General features: G+C 40.2%; 1 protein-coding gene across 3 annotated transcripts in view; it reads right to left on the bottom strand.

Annotated features, from left to right (window-relative positions):
* Positions 1-22,941, bottom strand: part of RGS18 (regulator of G protein signaling 18) — a 225,419-nt gene that overhangs the window by 138,939 nt on the left and 63,539 nt on the right. For 2 of the 3 annotated variants that reach the window (XM_078687084.1, XM_078687102.1), the window contains exon 2: positions 10,827-10,871. The exons of the other annotated variant lie outside the window; for it this stretch is intronic. In XM_078687084.1, coding sequence (XP_078543210.1) covers positions 10,827-10,871 — 45 coding nt within the window. The remainder of the gene's footprint in view (positions 1-10,826; positions 10,872-22,941) is intronic. 3 annotated transcript variants of the gene reach the window in all.

Raw genomic sequence — 22,941 nt, 5'->3', positions numbered from 1 at the left:
ATATGAACATTATAGTGTTCATCCTTTGCATTCCAAGGAAGTCATGGGGAATGCTATTGAGTTGTTTCAAATGAAACAAGCCAAAGGGAGTCCCATTAGTGTTTGGGAGGAAAGTTTGGAAGCTCGGTGTTTCCCACAGCTTTTTCCAACAGGTCAGGGAGGAAGATATGATGAGCGACCTCATCAAATTCCTGCTTCTGAATACCGGACTTTGCGATTGTATGCAGGAGATGCTAGGTTTCGACAATGCATTCCCTATTTGTTTCATCTCCTGTTTGAAAGCGATCTATCTGGACTGTCATATGCAGTGAACCACATCTTGAAAAGTGGTATACACATGCAAAACATCTCGGCAAGTGACTTTATGGATAAAGTCAATGTCCAAGACAGTATTTTGGATTCTCACCTGATTAATCTCATGGCGTGTCAGCGTGGTACTAATGAGTACTGGTACCGTCGTCATGGTGATTTAAAATGTATGCTGAGGAACTTAGGTACTCCCACATGGTTCCTCACTCTGAGCTGTGCCGAGTATGGCTGGGAAGACTTACTTGAATTTCTACGAGAGGCAAATGCTAACGTAGATAACATCGAATTCAAGACACCCGGAGAACTGTGCTCTTTGGATCCAGTCAATGTATGTAGGTACTTCAATCATAGATTTGAAGCTATGATGTCTTTCATCATGAATAAGAAGAATCCACCTCTTGGAGAGGTGTTGGATTTCTTCTGGAGAAAGGAGTACCAAGCAAGAGGTGCTCCTCATATACATATGTTGCTGTGGATCAAGGATGCACCTAAATTTGGAACGGATCCAGAAGACTCAGTGATGAGTTTCATCCAACAGTATTCTACGTGTGCTGTTCCAAACGCAAAGGAGAAGAAAAGCCTAAGAGAAAAAGTTCTGCGTTTCCAAAGCCATCGATGTGGAAAGTACTGCCGTCGTAAATTCCGAAACAAGGACAAGTTCTACACCAAATGTCGTTTCGGTTTTCCACGACCGGTGATTTCTAAAGGAAGAGTAAACAGTTTGATGTCTTCGCTGCGACATAATGTCATGAAGAAATCACCTAAAAACACATACAATTTGAAGAGGAACGAAGAGTCCAAGTACATCAACGACTACAACCCGGTGATTTTGTCCATGTGGAATGCTAACATGGATATACAGTTTGTGGCTGATAACTGTATGGCTGTGGCTCGGTATGTGACGTCTTACATCACCAAAAAAGAGAAGACAGAATTGAAGGATATGTGGGAGGACATTTCCCATGAAAAGAGCCTCAGCAAGAAGTTGTACAGTTTCAGTCTGAAGATGTTGTCGCATCGAGAAATTGGAGCTTACGAATGCTCTGACCGGTTGTCTTCAGCAAGTCTCTATGCCAAGTCCAGGAGTATCGTTTGGGCGAGTCTTGGTCTTGCTGCAACGCGTAATCGAGTTCTGAAACCTGTGCGGGAAATTGAGTATTTGGCGGAAAAGGAGCCAAACAGTACCGACATTTTGAAGACCAACATGTTGGATACATATTATCCAAATAGAAGCAGTCACCTCGACAATGTTTGTCTGTATGAGGTTCTTCAAAATTACATATTCAAGAGGAACATCAAAGAAGATACTGAGAAAGGAGTGTATGCTGTAATAGGAAGTGAGGGATGTCTGGTCAAGCAAAGAAAATGCCACTTGGTAAACCATCGAAAATTGAGTGGCGAATCTCCTGAAAAAAAGGAGTTTTTCTATTTAGCACTTTTGCAACTTTTCAAGCCTTGGCGTGCAGAAGAGGAACTGCTTGGAGATTTCCTCTGTTACGAAGACTCTTTCAATGCCGCCAAGGAGACCATAGAATGTCCTGCTTTTCCCAAATATGTAGAAATGTTGAATGCGGAAATTGAGCAGGAAGCAACGATTGCAGCCGAGATTGCCAGAGACAGTTCTCAGGACAGTCAGAGTTCTGCTTCATTGAGTCAGGATCCACTAGGAGGACCTGTTATCGAAAATGAAGCTGCCACTGCCATGAATGAAGTGGAAAGAGCCATGGCACATGCTCAGGAGGATGCGGTTAACTTAGAAGAGTTGGAAAGACAACTCAACGTTGAGCAGAGGAAAATATATGACGAAGTTACCATGCAAATTGATCATGGATTAAGTCATGACAAGAAAGAGTGCTCATGTACGTCGTTGAAGCCTGTCCGACTGTACGTGAGTGGAGAAGCGGGAACTGGAAAAAGTTTCCTCATTAAAGCAATTTCATGCTATTTGCAGGAAAGGACAGAGTCATCGCTGTCTTGTGTTGTCACCGCTCCAACTGGACTGGCAGCACATAACATTAAAGGGATTACTTTACATCGTTTACTGATGCTGCCAGTGGAGCATGACAACAAATTACAATATCACAAGCTATCTGGAGATGCTTGTTTTGAAGTTTCAAGAATCTTGAGGAAAATGAAACTTCTTATCATTGACGAAGTAAGCATGGTTTCCAATGTCATGCTTGCCTTTGTGCATTTGAGAATGCAAGAAGTTCTCAAAACAGAGTATGATGTGTTATTTGGTGGCAAACACATCATTGTTTTCGGAGATCTTCTGCAGCTGACACCAGTGAAAGGGCAACCTGTGTTCAAAATGCTCACGCATGAAGATACCAGGAAGTGCCTAGTCAGCATTGGCAACGTCAATATATGGTTAAACTTCAATTATGCTGAACTGCATGAAAATATGCGTCAGGCGAAGGATGAAGTTTACAAGACTATTCTACAAGATGTTAGAATTGGAAAAGTGACCGAGCATGGGAAAGAAGCTTTACATGCACGATTACTGTCAAATTTATATCCAGAACAAGATGTTGTGCCTGAGAATATTTTTCAGAAAATTACTGATAAGAAATCTGGAATATGTTTGATGCCAACTCTTGCAGAATGTGCCAAATTCAACAACAAAATGTTGCATTTAGAAAAGCAAGAGATTGTGAAACTGGAAGCTATTGACAGAGTAGAGCATATGGGATCAACAATTATTTTGTCTGAGAATCTGAAAACAAAATTGGATTCATTAGAGAAGAGTATATCTAAAACTGCAGGTTTTGAAAAGACTCTGAATGTGTGCTTGAACTGCCGTATAATTTTAAGAAGGAATTTACATGTTGAAAGAGGTCTGGTAAATGGATCAATGGGTAATGTTGTTGATTTTGTAAAATACAGAAATAGAGATGGAATTGAATTTTTAAAAATTAAATTTGATGGCATTGAGGAAGTACAGCTAATTGGTCGTTGCTCTGCTAGATTTTTGCTTGTAAAAGACTTATATGTTCGCCGTAAGCAGTTTCCTGTTTGCTTGGCATATGCGGTGACAATCCATAAATCGCAAGGTTTAAGTGTAGACAGTGCATTGGTGAATATTGGCAGTTCTGTGTTCAAGGAGGGTATGGCATATGTGGCATTGTCACGAGTTAGAACTTTATCGGGATTGTACTTGATTGAGTGTGATGTCACAAACATTTGTGCTGATCTAGATTGTGTTAAGGAATACAATAGGTTAAGAAGAGAGTATGCGCCACATTTGCCTCAGTATCCTTTGTTTGAGAAACGTGTGGTAGGCCGGAAACGAAGAAATGTGACCAATACTGGGGAGGTTGTAGCAAAAAGACGAAAAGTCGATGAACCTAAAATTACAAGCAGAAACAAAAAGGATTCTGTTGAAGATGTTGTTGGTTTTCAATTTGAAAACAGTTCTGGTGTCAACTGCTATGCTAATGTAGTGGTTAATGTTTTGTTTTCTCTAGAAAATGTAAAAGAAGAGATTGTGGTCAATTCTGATCAAAGATTTTGCAGTTTGTTAAATTCTGTGTTAGAGAAATGTAGCACTGATAGAAGAAACATAGAAAGTGTGTCTGAAATTCGAAATCTGTTAGACAGATGTTCAGGCCAAACACAATTCTCTCAAAATATTCAGCAAGATTGTCAGGAGTTTTTAATGTATATGCTTGATGTATTACATGCTGAAGGTGTAGATGTAGATCAGCTGTTTGGGCTTTCTTATCAATGGCAGCATGACTGCGAGAACTGTATGGTATCAAGTACTACTAGTGTAGACTCAGAAAGATTTATATATTTAACTTTGCCAGACAGTAAATCAGTCTCCTTTAATAAGCTAGTAAAAGCAGCTGATCACAACATGGAGTGTAGCCAATGTAAATCTGAAATGATGTCCACATTATTTATACGAACATATGGCCAGTATGTCATTTTAATGTTCCAACGATGTAGGCCTGATGGAACAAAATTGACAACTTTAATTAAAAATTGTGTAGCTTCGCAGTTGTCAATATCAGGAAGGACTTTTGTAACTGCAGCAATTATATATCATGACGGCCCTTCAATAACATCAGGACATTACACAGCTTATTTAAAGTCTAGAAATGGCTGGTCATTCTGCAATGATTCTGTTTTAATTTTCAAAAAAAAATTGCCGTATGACCTTAAAAACTCTTACCTGGTGTTTTTAAAACCAAAATTTTAGGGAAATAATCTCGGGATGTGCTCTGTGGAATTTCAAGAAGTTCTAATGGCTCCTACACAATTTGGCCTTGAGGATAAGTGTAGTTAAGAGACATAACTTCTAACCATAGGACTGGACGTCATGGAGAAATACGTGCACTTTGAATGAGTTCAGAAAAACTGTTTCTTTTTATAAGCTAATTGAAGCAGCCAATCAAAACATGGAGTAGAGGGAATGTAAGTCTGCAATGCTGTCTACTGTTTTACATTGCTTTGTGATTAAAAGTGATGTAGAGAATTAAATAATTGTAGTAGTCATAGAGGTAGTGTAAGTCTGCTTCATAGTAAGCAGTATCAGTGTCATAGGAAATGTAGAACATGACTGAGCAAGAAGGGGAAGATATTACTATTCCAGGATTGTGAAAATGATCTTCAACATTTTAATTCTGAAAGTTGCGGAAATGCCAAATGACGGGATTGGCTTACAAGAAATCCAAGAGTTATAAATGGCTCTGACCAGATTTGGCCTTGTGGAAACTTGTGGTAGAGAGCAAGAAGTCATTTATTGCATGTAACGTGTTTTTAAAAACGATGGAGATTTTCTTTCAGAAAGTGGCGGGCTGAAAGTAATAACAGCACAAAAGAGTGTAAGCTGTTCATAGGACATCCTTGGACGCCATGGAAAGTAAGTTAACTTTAAGGAGTTCTGAATTTTGATTTCTTATGTTGTATGGGTTTTTTAAACACAATCATTTTGATTGTGGTTTTTTTTCCCCGCTGTTATATGATGAATACCTTCAAGTCACTGTTTTTAGTGAATTTTGATACATTCTGAGAACAGCAAAAATAAACCATTTAACATGTATAATTAATTCTGTACTGTTTGCATTTATGATGTATATGTAGAACTGTGTAGGAGGCATGGAGAAGGTGAGGCTTCTGTAAGTGTCAAAGTTGTTGCATGCAGTGCTGCACTTCTGCGTATTCTTTCATATGCTAGACTACATCTGCACAATGAGATACCTAAGCAAAGGAAACACAAGTGATGTGATTGTGAAATGAGCAAAATAAATTGCACGTATTTCAATTACATCACCTGTGTTTCCTATCATTACGAATCACATTGTGCAGATCAAGTTTAGGTCTGTCCAGGGAAACATAGGAGGTTTGGACTTTGTTGAAGAGTGCAGTGGACATGACTCACTTCATTGGTAGACCTTCACATGTATTATCTCCTCTGTACTCTTCAACAAGTGTAAATCTCATCTGCAACCCTGAGTAGGCCTCACCTCAAACAAACCTCTGGATAGTAGACATCTTATTGGCATCCTGAAGCAATTATTTAAAATTTTAGTGTCTTGCGACACTTTTCTGAAACAACAGCAATGCAAAAGATGCACCATGTTTTAAGATAGGCCTCACTTCATCTGCATCAAGATACTGTTAGTTTAAAATGTATATCTTTAGGACTGTGTAGGGGGCCTGGAGAAGCAGAAGCTTCTGTAAGTGTCAAAGTTGTTGAAAAACTGTTTGTCCTTCAATCTTTTCCCTTGTCTTTTCTAATTTTTAAATACATGTTTTAATATTTTTCAAATGTTTGTTCTCTCTTTCACAGATTGAAAGTATAAAAACAAAAAGTGAGTAATTTAACGACAATTATAAGGTAAATATTTTGTACTCTTTTCGTTACATTTCTATCACATTTAACTACTATTAGTTCCACTGCTTCATTTCTTTAACCCTCAGTTTCCTGCCTTTGCTACTTCCCTCATTCCTTTCTCTATTACCTACTTACTCAACTCCTTCCACTCTTTTTCTCAGTCCCTCTCTTCTCATAGTTCCTCACTCTTGTTCACTCACTCCGTCTCTATTACTCTTAGTGTCTTTGACTGATCACTCTATCACTACTTGTTCATAATGCTTTCTCTGTGTAGTTGAAGCACACTAAGGGGAATATTATGAACACAGCCAATAAAATTATTGCTCTTTTTATTGGCAGAAAACTGGTGCAAAAGTGGTTTTAGCGGCAGTTTTCTGCCACAAAAGCAGCTTTAGCGACACATTTCTGCCAATAAAAGCTGCAAAACTTGTATTGCCTATGTTGATGATATGGCTCTATGTTACTTACATTTCTTTGCTGTTTCAATTAATCTTTTTCTGTTATTTTTTTGTTTTCTGTTTTCTATTTTTTCTCTCTGTTATTCCTCATGTTTTAATCTTATTTAAAAATTCACTCACATTCTCCAAGAAACTCTTCTTTGTTAATGTTATACTCTCTTTTTTTTCTTTCACTTCGTTATCTATTTTGTTTTTCACAATTATACCGTCTTCTGTCTTTTCTTCGGTAAATAGATCTATTAAACAGTATCTCTTCTTTACTCCCTATAGCTGTCTTTCTTTTAACATCACTCTCTGTTTACTTTCCTTATACTTACACTTTTTTTTTTTTTTAAATTTTTTTGGTTAGCTCCCGGTCCGCGTACCGGGAAGCTAACCCGGGAGCGAACCAAAAGAAATAGAGCTTGCCAGAGTGCTAAACATTCTAGCAATTTTTTTTGAAAGGGAAGGTAGTTCTGAAAAGAACTTTTTTTTTTATATTTTTGTTGTTTTATATTTTATTTTTATTTTTTGAACATTTTTTGTTTTTTTTGTATTTTTTGAACGATTTTATATTTTTTTTGTTTTTTTTTGGGGGGGGGGTAAACAACAAAAAACAGGCGTTGAAAAGGGCTCAACAGGAGCAAAAAAAAAATACTGGGGGCGGTTAGGGCAATCATGGTGTTCATACGCCAGGTTGAGTGCATTGATGCTCATGTTGCCACAAGCTAATAATGCACGACAGTGCATACATAAGTGAATCATGTGCCCAAAATTTTCTTGAATATTTGGCACAGTTTCCCGTGCCTCTTCTGGTGTTAGAGAAATCGGTATTGTTGGTCTGGCCACAGGAGTTGGTCTTGGATTGTCCTGCATATCCCTTATTTCCGCCCGGCTGTAATTTAGTGGATGCTTCCTTGTCATGTGCCTGTGCATTGTGTGATTTCCATAGCTATATTTTTTGTCCGTCCCTCTGGACAATTGTTCTTTGCATATGCGGCAGGTGACATACCTCGCATTGACTTTTTTTTGGCCAGGAGGGATCGAATAAAACTGCCAGATGAAACTGGCTTTCTTTCTGGAAACCCGGGGCAACTCTTCTAAGAACTGTGGTTCTTCTCCCTCCTCATCCATTTCTTCATCTTCCTCCTCAGTGTTGGTAATGACCTGGGGAGGTGGTCCTCTCTTCCCATGAGGAGGTGGAGGTGGTGGTGGGGGTGCACCAGCTGAAGCAACCAATGAAGCCATTTTCCAACAAGCAAAATAGGTCTTCCTCTCACAATGATGAAAGTCAGAGTGAGGAAAGAAGGAGGGGTTTTCATCATTTGGGAAAAACAATACTTCTCAACCAATGAAAAGTGTTATTTTTAGGTCACCTGACCTAGCCTTACATCATTATGAAACCAAAAGTGAAATGAACCAATGAAAAGTTTTATTAACAAGTCACATGACCTCTCACGCTCATGTTACGCGCTGCGGAATGCGCCCCGGTTAGCTTCCGGGTCGCTGAGCTTCGCGCCTCGGTCCGCGCCCCGGGACACTTCCGGGTGCGCTAACGCGGTACGTCACAAGACGCATTACGCGGCAACGCGATACGTCGCGCTTTCGCGACGCGCCCCGGTTAGCTTCCGGGTCGATGAGCTTCGCGCCTCGGTCCGCGCCCCGGGGCACTTCCGGGTGCGCTAACGCAGTACGTCATAAGACGCATTATGCGGCAACGCGATACCGTCACTAAGTTGATTTTTTACCGGTTCGCGGACCGGGTCGCGGCATCAAATTGAGCTAACGGGAAGCTTCCCGGTTCGCGGACCGGGAGCGAAACAAAAAAAATATTTTAAAAAAATTATTAATAAACATATAAAATATATTTTTGGATTTAAATAAGAATACATTTTACAGCTATAGATATTTGCTATTAAAAAACCATTGAAATTCACTGAAAAAACCATAGGTTATAAACCATATATAGTTAGGAATTAGCATTTACAAAACCTTGAAAATTCACTGAAAAAACCATAGGTTATAGACCATATATAGTTAGGAATTAGCATTTAAAAAACCTTATTTTACTCACACAAAACCAATGAAATTCCATATATAGTTAGTTGTACTAACTATATATCACGCACCCGCAATCCACTGCTGATCATGTCACATATTACATCATTCATGACATGGTCAGTGACATCACTGATGACATCACTGATGACATCTCAAATGACATCACTGATGACATCACTGATGACATCTCAAATAACATCACTGATGACATCACTGATGACATCATACAGTGACTGTATTTTTCTGTAAAGTTAAAATATGTCTTACATATTTAAGAATGAGTGGATGTATAAGTATCTGGATGAAGGATTTAGTAGGTGCATGACTGACTGTATGAGTGAGTGGTTAAATGTGTCTCACTGAGTGCATGGGTTAGTGACTAAACTGTCTTAATTTGTGCATCATTATGTCTGTTGTTCTGTAAACTGCTGCATGTGTTGATCAGTAGCTATATGAGTAACTATATGGGTTATTGATTGGTTGCCCAAGCATTTGTATGGGAGACTGAGTGTGTGTGTGGGTGGCTGGGAGGTGTATGACTCTGTGCATAGATGTATGGGTTCAAAAGTGCATGTGGAAACAGCTGTATGGGCGGTTGACTGTGTGCATGACTGTATTGGTGAGTGAATGGATATCTCAGTGCTACATGTCAAAGTAAGTACATATGTAAAATACAGTACATGTGAGAGTTGACATATATAAATAACTGTGCATAAGAGCCAGTGAATGTGTGAGTGGCTGTATGGATCATTGTGCTCTTGTATCCAGGATTGTATAAGTGAGTAAATATGTTTTAGTATATGTTTGAATAAGTAATTCCGGGTCGCTGAGCTTCGCATCTTTTTACATCTCTCTGCTACGCAGCTCTGTGGAGCTTACTGGAAGTACTTAGTGGGCTAATTGGACTCTAGGGATCCTAGGATTGAAGGGGAATTTTTTCCCAACTTAAAACGCGCCACAGGGCGTGTTTGCACAGTGGTGAAGGGAGGGGATGGTGTAGGAAAATGGCTCTATATATACAGGACTGAACTAAAATTAGCGGAAATACGAATTCCGATGTACTCACCTGTTATCAGGGGAGACCTCAGTACTGCATCTTTGAGCCCAGTACTGATCCTGAAAAGTAATTTTAACCATACTTACCAGTAACTTAAATTTCCTTCCATAGGATATAAGTGCCTGCTTTTTGCTGATAAAAGTTTTTAAGTGTCGATTTTTGAAACTTACAAATATTCCTCTAAAATCAGCCGAACTACGAATTCCGTTTACTCACCTGTTATCAGGAGAGACCTCAGTGCTGCATCTTTGAGCTCAGTACTGATCCTGAAAAGAAATTCTAACCATACTTACCAGTAACTTGAATTTCCTTCCATAGGCTAACATTGACTGGTTTCACTTGGAAATTCTTCTTAGTGTGGAGCTTTGAAACTTACAAATATTCCTCTAAAATCAGCTGAACTACGAATTCTGATTTACTCACCTGTTATCAGGAGAGACCTCAGTGCTGCATCTTTGAGCCCAGTACTGATCCTGAAAAATAATTCTAACTGTACTTACCAGTAACTTGAATTTCCTTCCATAGGCTAACATTGACTGGTTTCATTTGGAAATTCTTCTTAGTGTGGGTTTTGGAACTTTAAAATATTCCTCTAAAATCAGCCGAACTACGAATTCTGATTTACACACCTGTTATCAGGAGAGACGTCAGTGCTGCATCTTTGAGCCCAGTTCTGATCCTGAAAAGTAATTCTAACCGTACTTACCAGTAACTTGAATTTCCTTCTATAGACTAACATTGACTGGTTTCATTTGGAAATTCTTCTAAGTGTGGAGTTTTAGAAATTACAAATATTCCTCTAAAATCAGCCGAACTACAAATTGCGATTTACTCACCTGTTATCAGGAGAGACCTCAGTGCTGCATCTTTGAGCCCAGTACTGATCCTGAAAAGTAATTCTAACCGTACTTACCAGTAACTTGAATTTCCTTCCATAGAATATCATTGCCTGCTTTTTGCTGAAAAAGTTTCTAAGTGTTGATTTTTGAAACTTACAAATATTCTCTAAAAATTGTGCCAACGATAAAAACGTAATTACATGCCTGTTTTAGATAGAGGTCCAAGTGCGAAACCTAGGAGTCCAGCACTGAATTATAAAAGTAACGTGAACATACTTTACCTGCAAATTGAATTTCCTTCAATAGGATAACAATGGTAATGCCAACTGAAAAAAAAATTAAGAAAATCATATAAATATATTAAAATAAAAATATAAAAACAAAAAATTATCTTTCAATATTTTAAAAAACATTCTTTTCCATTTATATTAAAAATATATAATGTAATTTAAAAAATAAAATATTTAAAAATAAACAGTTAAAAACTGTAGAAAATCAGTATAAAAAATACATATAACTATTATTACATTTAAAAATTATCATTTAAAAAACCTTCAAAATTCACTGAAAAAAACATAGGTTTCAGACATGTTATAGTTAGGAATTAGCATTTAAAAAAACCTTAGAAATTCATTGAAAAAACCATAGGTTTCAGGGCTGCTATAGTTAGCTGGATATTTCACTCATACAAAACCATTGAAATTCCTCTGTTATGGATAGTTCTGCTAACTATAACTCACGCACCCGCAATCCACATCTGATGATGTCACATATTACATCACTGATGACACCTCAAATGACATCACTGATGACATCATCCACGTGACAATCGGATGTACCTCATCATACAGTAGTATAACCTTTCATCACTCACTGTAAAATACAGAGTACCATATTTGAATCCATTGACACACCAATACAAGTTTCTATAAACCCACTCAGTGATTCCTAGATCTACACACACAGCTAATTGCCTACCTATAGATTCACTCATACATGCTGTCAATGATCAATAGAACACTATCAAATAAACTTATACACCCATATCGACATTACACACCAGCACACATCCTATTCACTTATGCAGTCATCCTACTCACTTATGCAAACAATGGATCATATTTCCATTTACTCAGCTACACACTTATACAAAGACCACTTCATGTATTCATATAGATGGTAACTTGAACTTAGTATGTTATAAAATCACTATTACAAGTATACAGTTATCCATACAGTCACTCATACTATCACGGAGTCTTATGTATACTTATTTATATACAGCAACCGTCACACGCACTGCCTTTTATTTTTCTAGTTTGTTGGACATGTACCATTGAGAGATGTATTTGATCATCACCACACCATAAAGATATTCACACACCCAAACAACTGTTATAACATGTAGTCTTAACCTCATATACCTACTGAATCAACTATTCACTCATCTTTGGCAGTCACACCCCCCCACCAAACCACACACACATTCACTCTCCCATACAAATACTCAGTTAAGTAATCAATAACTAATATAGATTTTCACATAGCTAGTAACCAACTGGGGCAGCAGTTTACACAACAACTTACAAAGTGATACAGATATTCACACAGTTTAGTCACTATCCAATATATTTAGTGAGACACTATAAATTAATCAAGTAAACAGTCAATCACACTGCTACTAATTCCTCCATCTAGATATTTATATTTATATATCCACTCATTCTTCAAACCACATTGCTATATATATAATACATATTTAAAAAACGAACCAAACCACATTCGCTGGATGATGTCATCAGTGATGTCATTGGTGATGTCATTTGAGATGTCATCAGTGATGTCATCAGTGATGTCACTGACCATGTCATTAGTGACGTAATATGTGACGTCATCAGCAGTGCATTGTGAGGGCGAGAGTTATAGTTAGCTAAACTAACTATAACAGGGGAATTTCTTTGGTTTTGTACAAGTGAAATGTCCAACTAACTATAACGCCCCTGAAACCTATGGTTTTTTTCAGTGAATATATATATATATATATATATAAAAATCAGCTTCTCCTCCTCACGGTGCAGAGAACCACAGGACACAGCAGGGCTTTTGAAGTTGTTTAATTATTGAGCCTTGCATGACCAGTTTTGGCGCGATGCCTTTTTCAAATGCATTTCTCAAACAGCGTGTTGTCCTTTTACTACTTTATTTTGGCTGGTTCCTCCTTCCCAAGTGGTGGTTGGCCCACCTGCACCATGTAGCTATGCTCACAAAATGTATCTAGGGACTACCAGTCCCATGGTGCCGCAAGCCGCTACACTTGGTGCCGGTGAAAGGGAAATCATGCTGCAATTGAAAGGTATTTTCTTTCTTTCAGTCCCTTTCTTTCGCCCATCGACCTCAGTGTATTTGATTGAAATGTTCAGGGCGCAGGTACAGTGACATCGTTCGTCCTTATTTTGTGAGGTTTCGATGGTGGGTCAAGGAAAAAATCCGATGCCTTGGCTAATTTCGCAAATGTTCCCATGTTGCCTTGACCTTCTTATCTGAAAGGGTCCTGTGTGCGCGCCATAGGCAGCGCGGTGAAATATAAAAATCAGCTTCTCCTCCTCACGGTGCAGAGAACCACAGGACACAGCAGGGCTTTTGAAGTTGTTTAATTATTGAGGCTTGCATGACCGGTTTCGTTGCGGTGCCTTTTTCAAATGCATTTCTCAAACAGCGTGTTGTCCTTTTACTACATTATATATATATATTTTAACCAAGATACCCAGTCTCCCGGGAAAGATGGGCCGCACTCCTCATAGTTTACATGAAGTTTCTCATTTATTGACCAGTTTCTTCCATATACATTAGTTCTTAGGCAGTGAAATAGACGACAGAAAGTCCAACGCGTATCGGCATTACAAATGCCTTGTTCACATTGATATATATATTCCAAAAGTTTTTAATGGTATCCCACTAGTGCTCTGACTTTTGGAGTTTTTACATTATGTGAGTACTACCCTTACAAAACAAAGCAGCACCTGCCCTGAAAGAGTTCAACAGTTGTTGGTGGTGGGTCATTTTCTGCCATATATATATATATATATATATATATATATATACATATATATGAATCACCAAAGCGCCCGTGTGCTGACAGAAGGGCTCACCACGGCACTCCAAAGCCCTCCGGCTGTATATGGCTCCCGAGCAACTATGAAGCCTTTCTCCAAAATATGTTAGGTAAAGTCCGACGCGTTTCGGGGCCAAGAACGCCCCTTCCTCATGGACATTAGCACAGAAGCACATCACGCTCACCTTGGTAATTCAAACACATCATTTATTTGATTGAATTTGTCCGCCCTAAGTGGGCGTGGCTCTCAGGATGATGTCACCAGGGATTCTGGTGAAAGTAGTCCCACAGGTGAGTTATTTTTTCTTTCATTCAGTAGGTTTTGCCTCTGTGCGCTTAAGTCATTATTTAAAACCTTAAGTAGGTAATGGGGGCAGGCTTCAAAGTTGTAATTTTCATAGGAGTGTCGCGCTGGCAGGCAGGAGACAGTGATCCTGCCACAGTCTTCGCCCGTGCTGTATCCTCAACGCCTTGTGAAGTGGAGCTCCTTCCCACGGTTGGGGGCAACCGTGCAAACAATGAATCACCAAAGCGCCCGTGTGCTGACAGAAGGGCTCACCACGGCACTCCAAAGCCATCCGGCTGTATATGGCTCCCGAGCAACTATGAAGCCTTTCTCCAAAATATGTTAGGTAAAGTCCGACGCGTTTCGGGGCCAAGAACGCCCCTTCCTCAAGGACATTAGCACAGAAGCACATCACGCTCACCTTGGTAATTCAAACACATATTTATTTGATTGAATTTGTCCGCCCTAAGTGGGCGTGACTCTCGGGATGATGTCACCAGGGATTCTTGGTTCAGATGCTCCGTCCATTACCACCCCCTTTTGTACTGCTTCCTGTCGGGGCAGGATACCAGGAGCAGAGAAGTCACGGGACCTGGCCTAGAGGTAAGTTTTATTTTTTTATATATTTTTTTATTATGCCCCCTCCTCACCCGCGAGCCATGCCAGCCTCAACTACCTTTTACCATTCTGTGAGCAAAGGGGAAACTTCCTCCTTCCAGCGACGCAATATCTTGCTTTGCCTCTGTGAAACCTATCCAGAGCAGCGCCAATCTATAACGATTCATATCGAGATTAGTGGTGATATGGAGGAGGGTGAGTTTAGGTGCGCATTGTGTCTGTGACCCAGTATGATGATGACATTAAGGCAGTCCCCCAGGTTATTTTAATAAATCTCAATATGTGGTGCCTTCCAGATGTAGCAGGTTGCCAGTTCCCTTGGGTAACTCATTTACCATCCCGACCTACAATCGCTTCGCCCCGCTTGAACATGTTGACTGACTTTATAACATGCAAATTCCCATGGTTGTAAGATCCAACACCTAGCAAACTGATCAGATAGAGCTCAAGTTGGTATCAAACAGGCAATTCTATCCAAACAGGGCTATTCTGGTCGTTTGTTCGCCCGGCATACTGAACAAAACTCCTGGGTAGACAGCTGTCTCATTATTTCCCCAGTGGGATGTACACACTTCCTATGTTATGAACAAAAGTGATTTCATGACCACACCTGAGAGTTCACCTATACAAACTACTTCTGATTCATCTCCTAACACACATAAAGCTGTATTCATCACAGATCTTATTTGCCTATTTGGAATGTGGCTGGATTACCAAATAAGTTGAATACTGCAGTTTGGTCTGATCTTATTAGGAATCGCAGTATGATTTGCCTTCAAGAGATGCGGGCATGTAATGCAATATTTATTGATAGGTTTATCTCAATAGACACTTCGACCATTTATTTACAATAAGCCACCTTAGGGGTGGTTTATTAACTCAGATTTCCACTACAGTAGATGTCATTTTTCCTATTACATGTTTATCGATAGAGGCCCAGGGAACGTTCATTACAATTCATTTCTAACACAGCAATTACATCTCTTTCAATACAGAAATAATAGACTCTCTGGATCACGCTTTTACCAAGGTCCTGAACAGCCTGACAGGAGATTTCACAGTGATTTCTGGGGAGATCATAACTGTAGGTTTTGCCCTACTTCTAGTTCTTCTGTTTGTGGTGCTTTGGGATGTGATAATAAAGACTATTATCAGTTTGAACTTAGCCCTTCTGGTGACACTCCTAACAGAATAATTAGTAAGCATTCACTTTAATTTGCATTAGATTTTACCACCACCCCAACACGTAAACAGTCCAATTTTAGTGGTACAGGCTGTGGGTGCCTAATTGATTTTGTAATTTTCTCAGAAAAGTATAGACATTTTGGTTATAGACAATTCTATGAGCGACCATAAACCAATGATTTTCCTATTTTTCTGTGTGCAAAGTACAGCTCTCTCAAGCCTTGGTTATGATACCTCGCAGCCGGGAACTTTGTTGTTGGTGCATGGAGTCTACGAGGACCAGCAGCCCTTCCTTACAGCTCACCTGTGCCCATTTGCGCATATTTAACAGCTCGCGGACCCCGCTTCGTTTGTGCCTGTTGGTGACCGGTGGAAGCTGGGCTGGGCCACCCCTCTAACGCCTGCAATACAAGGTCAGCTACTAGTATCTTTACCTTTGTTTGTGAACAAAAATCTTGCACCAGTTCTTTTAGTGCATTTACTAGTCGGATTGAAATGCCTGGCCGTGAAGAAAGAAGCAGGAAAGTGGGGACAGGGGGACAAGTAGTGGGAACTTTGGATCAATTTATCACAAGGGTCACTTCGGTTCTGGCACATGAAATCGCTCTGACTGAGCGTAGAGTGTCTCAAGAACTAGAACTTGTCAGACGCTCATTGATGAGAGAGCTGATTAGGGCACGAACTCCAGTCAGAGCAAATGGTGGGATTATTTACCATGGAGCCCCGCCATCGGGTGGTAGCACTCCCCTATATGCCTTCTAGCAGGGGAGGAGCACGATGGCCCGAGTAGAACTATGCACAAGAATATCCAAGCTGCCATTGATGATGTACAGGTACTTACTAGCCCAGCATTGGGGGGAACCCCGGAAGCCCCACAGGATAAATGTGTAAAGAAGACGGGGGCAATCCCAAAAAGGAAGCAAGGTGAGGGCTCACAGAGGGGCAAAAACACCAAAATCGCGAAGTTAAACGATCATGGAGGATTACCTGATGTCAACCCTCCATTCTCAGCGGTGCCAGAAGAAAACACAGTACTTGTTGCCCCTCTTCCTTCTCCTTCGCTGTTATTAGATGATGGACTTCTATCAAAGATTGCTGGCCTTATTACCTCTACTATGCAACCTCTGCTTGACAGACTCTTAGTGATAGAGGAGAGGTTAGTGAAATTTGAATCCTTGGCAATGGCATATCTTGATGGGATTTGGTATCAAAGGGAAGGAGTATTGGGCTATTACTACTCAAAGAGAGTCGAAGGTCCAGTCACGACGTGCCCAAATGAATTGTTTTGACAAGTAATGCCGTGCTGTTCCTAAAAAGGAGGGGAAATGTTACAGTCCGCGATGCATGTGATTAAGGCAGGGGGACCAAGAGGTGACCCTGGGAATCCATTTTGTTGGATTTAATGCCCTCACACACCCTTTCAGGTGTCATGCTTCATCATTTGGGCCTGCTCCTCGTTGGGTCGGCGGTGCAATACCCAATGGGCAACACCTCAAAGAGGGGCTCTTTGGCGGAAATCTTTTTCCAACTGCTGTATGGATGAAGTGCGGGTGTGGGGCCAGAACTAGAGGGTAGACGTTGTGTGGTACGTTAAAATAAAGCTAGTGGTACCGGGAATGCTTTATTCAGGAGGGCCACTGCACCCGCACCGCCGACCCAACGAGTTGAGGGCAAGTCCACCCTTGAGCCCAATATTTCTGAGGATGCCTGGCATCTTTATTTTAAACAGTTATATTCAACCTCAACAGGAGATCAACCCAGGCACGGTAATATAACCGATATCCAACTTTTAGAAGTTCCTATAGATCAACCCGCTTGCACTTTGGCTGAGGTGTCCACTGCTATTGCGAAGTTATTACCTAATAAAGCCCCTGGGTTAGATAGAGTCCCCGGGGATCTTTACAGAAGTGAACAGTCAGTGTGGGCCCCATACTTCCAATTGCTTTTTAACGCGATTCTCAATGGGATGTCGCTCCCTGCCACATGGGCGGGGGCCTGAGATCATCCCGATTTATAAAAAGGGGTCCCCAATTGATCCCAATTGATCCTTGATACAGGCCGATAAGTCTGATAGATGTGTCTTAATAAATGTATGCCAGAGTGTTATTAGCTAGGCTTCAAGAGTGGATGGAGTACCACGATATTTTGACCCCCCTCCAGGCGGGTTTTAGAAACAAAACCTTGACTATCGATCAGTTGTTTAGGTTACAACTGATCCACTGGAAACACATAGTCTTGGAGGGTGGAAGTCTTTACCTCATGTTTGTCGACTTAAAATCAGCCTTCGATAGGGTTGAACGCGAACAATTGTGGGGCATATTGTTAGATATAGGAGCCCCCCGTATCTATGCCACCAGGTTAGACGCCTCCATCTAGGGACTTTTGCTAGAGTGAGGTTCAGCAAGAATGGTAATTTGACTTCTCCTGTTCCATTTGAGAAGGGGGTGAGACAGGGGTGTTTGCTTGTTCCGACCCTTTTTTCCCCCTTTCTCAATGGGTTAATTGAAGACCATCTTGCAGTCAAAGATATAGATCCCCCAAAACTGGCAGCCCGCAAAAGTCCTGCATTAATGTTTGCGGATGATACCCTGCTTCTATCAAAATCACCTATGGGGATGTAGCCTGTCTTAGACGAATTTGGCCAGTTTTGTAAGAGGAGGAATTTGGTGGTTAACATCACAAAGACCAAATATATGGTCCTTAATGCAAATTCCATCAATTGCCCCCATCCTACTCTGGATGGTAGACCACTAGAAAGAGTCTCTATCTTCGATTATTTGGGACTCTCTCTAAATGACAAAATGGGGTGGGCCTCCCAAATTATCAAGGCCAACCTAAAACTGACCCAGGCTACTGGAGGGATCCTAACACTCTATAAAACCTCGGTTTTAAAGGTTATTAGTCCCCCAGTAGAAATGTATCAAATACAAGCCAGGGGTTCAGCTATATATGGGGCAGAACTGTGGGGGCATTGCCATGAGAAATATCTCACAGTAGCAGAAAATAATTTTAAGAGACAGATACTAGGCTTACCTAAGAACACACCTATCACTCCGCTCAGAATTGACTTGGGTATTAGTCCCAATGCAGACTTGATCTCGTCCCGCCCATTGTTATACTGGAGACGTCTCTGGAGCACTCCAGAACTGTTCCATTATATAGACGATTTGAAAGCTGTGTTGTCAATTATGGGGGCGGGCAAGATCCCTTGGTTGGCTTCTATTAGGGATATGACTAGAGCATTGGGTTTGGGAGACCTATGGTCTATACCCGAAATTGCATGTGTCAAAATTTCAAAAAAAGCCCTAGCATGCGCTCTGAAGGACTGCAAATTGACACCTACTGTGCAGACAGCTGCTACCCCTAGTTTAACCTATGAATTCCTGGACTATAAGTGCCAATACAGATTTGAACAAGTGATTGACATTACGCAACCAGCATTAGTTAAAAAATTGTATTTGCAATTTAGGTATGGGAGCCAAATTGGAAGGCAGAGCAGGCCGCCTCCGTCCCGGGTGTTCAGAGGAGGAAGAAACCGTTATACATGTGGTACCCTTCTGTTCAGCATATAAGAGTCCCAGATATAGGCGGGTAATTCAATTTTGTAAAAATCTGGGTATCAGGAACTATAGAGAAATCTTTAGAAATCTAAAATCTGATACTGACCAGGTTATTGTTGCTGTAATATCGAAATTTTTATTTGCAATGTGGTCCAAGAGAAGAGGTCTCCTTGGTTCTGGGGTTACTGGTCTGTAATATTTGTAGTCCATAGATCCCCATCTAGGGCAATGTGCTAATAAGGAGGACAACATTTGCAGTGTTTAAATTTTTGCCTAGAGCAATCTTTAAAAAATGTGGGGAAATTGTCAATGGACTTCCCAATCATAAGTATACCAATATACTATCTACTGGCATGGGTTTTGTACTTGTGATGTTCTTACTTAATGTTTTTAAAATGTTCTTTTTAACCGGATTTTAATGTGTACATGTTAATTTATATTCTTAAGATATATTTTTATAAATTTCTCCCTTACTGTCGCTATTAATGGTCCAAATCCCTAGGTGGAAAACTGTATTTTTACTGCGTATGTAGATCTCTGCATATGTGAATTGGTCGGGTTTGTGCTTCCATACTGATTGTAAAATTGCTTTTTTTTTGCACTTTAATGGGCTTTTGGCCGAAATAAAGTTACTATGATGATGATGATACCTACAGAGGCGAGCAGCAATAAAGGCATTAGTCTTAAAAGGACTACCCTGGACCCAAAGGCTTTTAAGCTGACATTATAGAAAAAAATGGGAATCAGCTGACGATATGCTTAGGAGATGAACCAAATCCTGTATGCACTTTGGTGCGTTTAGTAAGATCTGCAGTACTGTAACTGAAATGCTAACACTTGCGAATGCCTGCAGGGACCCACCTCCTCAGAAGTGGTTTGATGGCGCCTGCTCACTGGTGCACAGAAATCTTATTTCTGCCCTTAAGCGGGTTCCTAGTGGGCGGGCGGGTGGAGTTTATAAACAGGCTTTCAATAAAAGAAAGTTAGCCATATGACAGGATGCAGGTGAACAGCTGCTTGTAGCTACACAAAGTGACATATGTCTCTTTTAGAAACAGTAAATGCCCCTTTTTTTTAGAGACTCGCACAATACAATTTTGGATGTCAAGATTCCCCAATATAAATTGGTGGTGCATGGATAAGTGGTGGATACTTTGCAACATGGTGCTTCAGAGATGGCACTAATTACCTTAGGGGAGGTTAAAGCTGCATTAAAACTTAGTGCCAGAAATGAATCTATGACAAAATATCGACTACAAAAATATCGAGGTACCAAAATATCGCAACAAAAATATCAATGACATCGATATTTTTGTTGATCCTATCTCTAACAAGGTAAGTACAAAAATATCGAAAAAAATATATCAATGTCAAAAATATCATTTCTTTTAGAAAACATCGTTTTTTTATTAAAATAAAATGTAATATTAACAAAATAATACTTATAAATATAATAAACATAGTTAAACATTTATTATAATATTAAAATTAATAAATATTGTAATAAAAAATAATAAAAATAAAAATATAATACATAGTATATATTTAATTAATATTAACTCTAAAATATTTATTTTTATCAATTATAAATTAATGAAAATATAATAAATTACAAATAAATTTATATACATAAAATAAAAATATAAATAACAATTAATAACATTATAAAACTAATAAAAAACAAATTAATTTTGGATAGCGTACGGGTAAAAAGGACTATTCCCACTCCAGAGAGTGCAACAGTAGGGAAAGTGTTGGATAGCGTAGGGGTAATAATTACTATTCCAACTCCAGAGAGTGCAACAGTACAGAAAATGTTGGATAGCGTAAGGGTAATAATTACTATTCCCACTCCAGAGAGTGCAACAGTAGGGAAAGTGTTGGATAGCATAGGGGTAACAAATACTATTCCCACTCCAGAGAGTGCAACAGTAGGGAAAGTGTTGGATAGCGTAGGGATAACAATTACTATTCCCACTCCAGAAAGTGCAACAGTAGGGAAAGTGTTGGATGGCGTGGGGGTAACAATTACTATTCCCACTCCAGAGAGTGCAACATTAGGGAAAGTGTTGGATAGCGTAGGGGTAACAATTACTATTCCAACTCCAAAGAGCGCAACAGTAGGGAAAGTGTTGGATAGCGTAGGGGTAAAAATTACTATTCCCACTCCAGAGAGTGCAACAGTAGGGAAAGTGTTGGATAGCGTAGGGGTAACAATTACTATTCCCACTCCAGAGAGTGCAACAGTAGGGAAAGTGTTGGATAGCGTAGGGGTAAAAATTACTATTCCCACTCCAGAGAGTGCAACAGTAGGGAAAGTGTTGGGTAGCGTAGGGGGAACAATTACTATTCCAACTCCAGAGAGTGCAACAGTAGGGAAAGTGTTGGATAGCGTAGGGGTATAAATTACTATTCCCACTCCAGAGAGTGCAACAGTAAGGAAAGTGTTGGATAGCGTAGGGGTATAAATTACTATTCCCACTCCAGAGAGTGCAACAGTAGGGAAAGTGTTGGATAGCGTAGGGGTATAAATTACTATTCCAACTCCAGAGAGTGGAACAGTAGGGAAAATGTTGGATAGCGTAGGGGTAATAATTACTCTTCCAAATCAAAAGAGCGCAACAGTAGGGAAAGTGTTGGATAGCGTAGGGATAAAAATTACTATTCCCACTCCAGAGTGTGCAACAGTAGGGAAAGTGTTGGATAGCGTAGGGGTAAAAAGTTACTATTCCCACTCCAGAGAGTGCAGCAGTAGCGAAAGTGTTGGATAGCGTAGAGGTAACAATTACTATTCCAACTCCAGAGAGTGCAACAGCAGGGAAAGTGTTGGATAGCGTATGGGTATAAATTACTATTCCAACTCCAGAGAGTGCAACAGTAGGGAAAGTGTTGGATAGCGTAGGGGTAATAATTACTATTCCAAATCAAAAGAGAGCAACAGTAGGGAAAGTGTTGGATAGCGTAGGGGTAAAAATTACTATTCCCACTCTAGAGAGTGCAACAGTAGGGAAAGTGTTGGATAGCGTAGGGGTAACAATTACTATTCCCACTCCAATTTACAAGCAAGGAGACAGGAGCAACCCAGGCAACTATCGGCTGATAGCCCTTTTGGACATAGAGGCAAAGTTCTATGCCGGCATAATACTAGAAGAACTGACACAGTGGGCAGAGACAGAGCACATAATCCCACCAACTCAAACAGGATTCTGAAGAGGGCAGGGAACAACCACCAACATCATGGCTCTATCGTTACTAACAGGCGCGGCAAAACTAGGAAAAAACCCACTGTTCCTATGCTTCATTGACTATAGTTCAGCGTTTGACCATGTGGACCGGGGCAAACTATGGCAAAAGCTTAAAAAATGGGGGATTCCAGAACTGCTCTTGAAACAACTTATCCTACTCCACACCAATACCTGGGTCCGGATCAAGCTGGGCAAAGGGACACACCTCTCAAGGCGAATCAACACCTATAATGGCCTAAAACAAGGGTGCGTCCTAGCCCCAACTTTATTCAACCTTTACCTGGCAGACCTCCCAGAGAAATTGGATAAAACCAACTCACACGCGCCCCGGTTGAGGGACATCACGCTGACCAATCTCCTTTATGCCGACGACCTAGTTCTAATAAGCCG

The sequence above is a fragment of the Lissotriton helveticus genome, chromosome 1_1 (assembly GCF_964261635.1).
Source record: "Lissotriton helveticus chromosome 1_1, aLisHel1.1, whole genome shotgun sequence".
In the NCBI taxonomy this organism is placed as follows: Eukaryota; Metazoa; Chordata; class Amphibia; order Caudata; family Salamandridae; genus Lissotriton; species Lissotriton helveticus.
The sequence above is the reverse complement of the archived record's forward strand: the minus strand, read 5'-3'. Positions and strand labels throughout refer to the sequence as shown.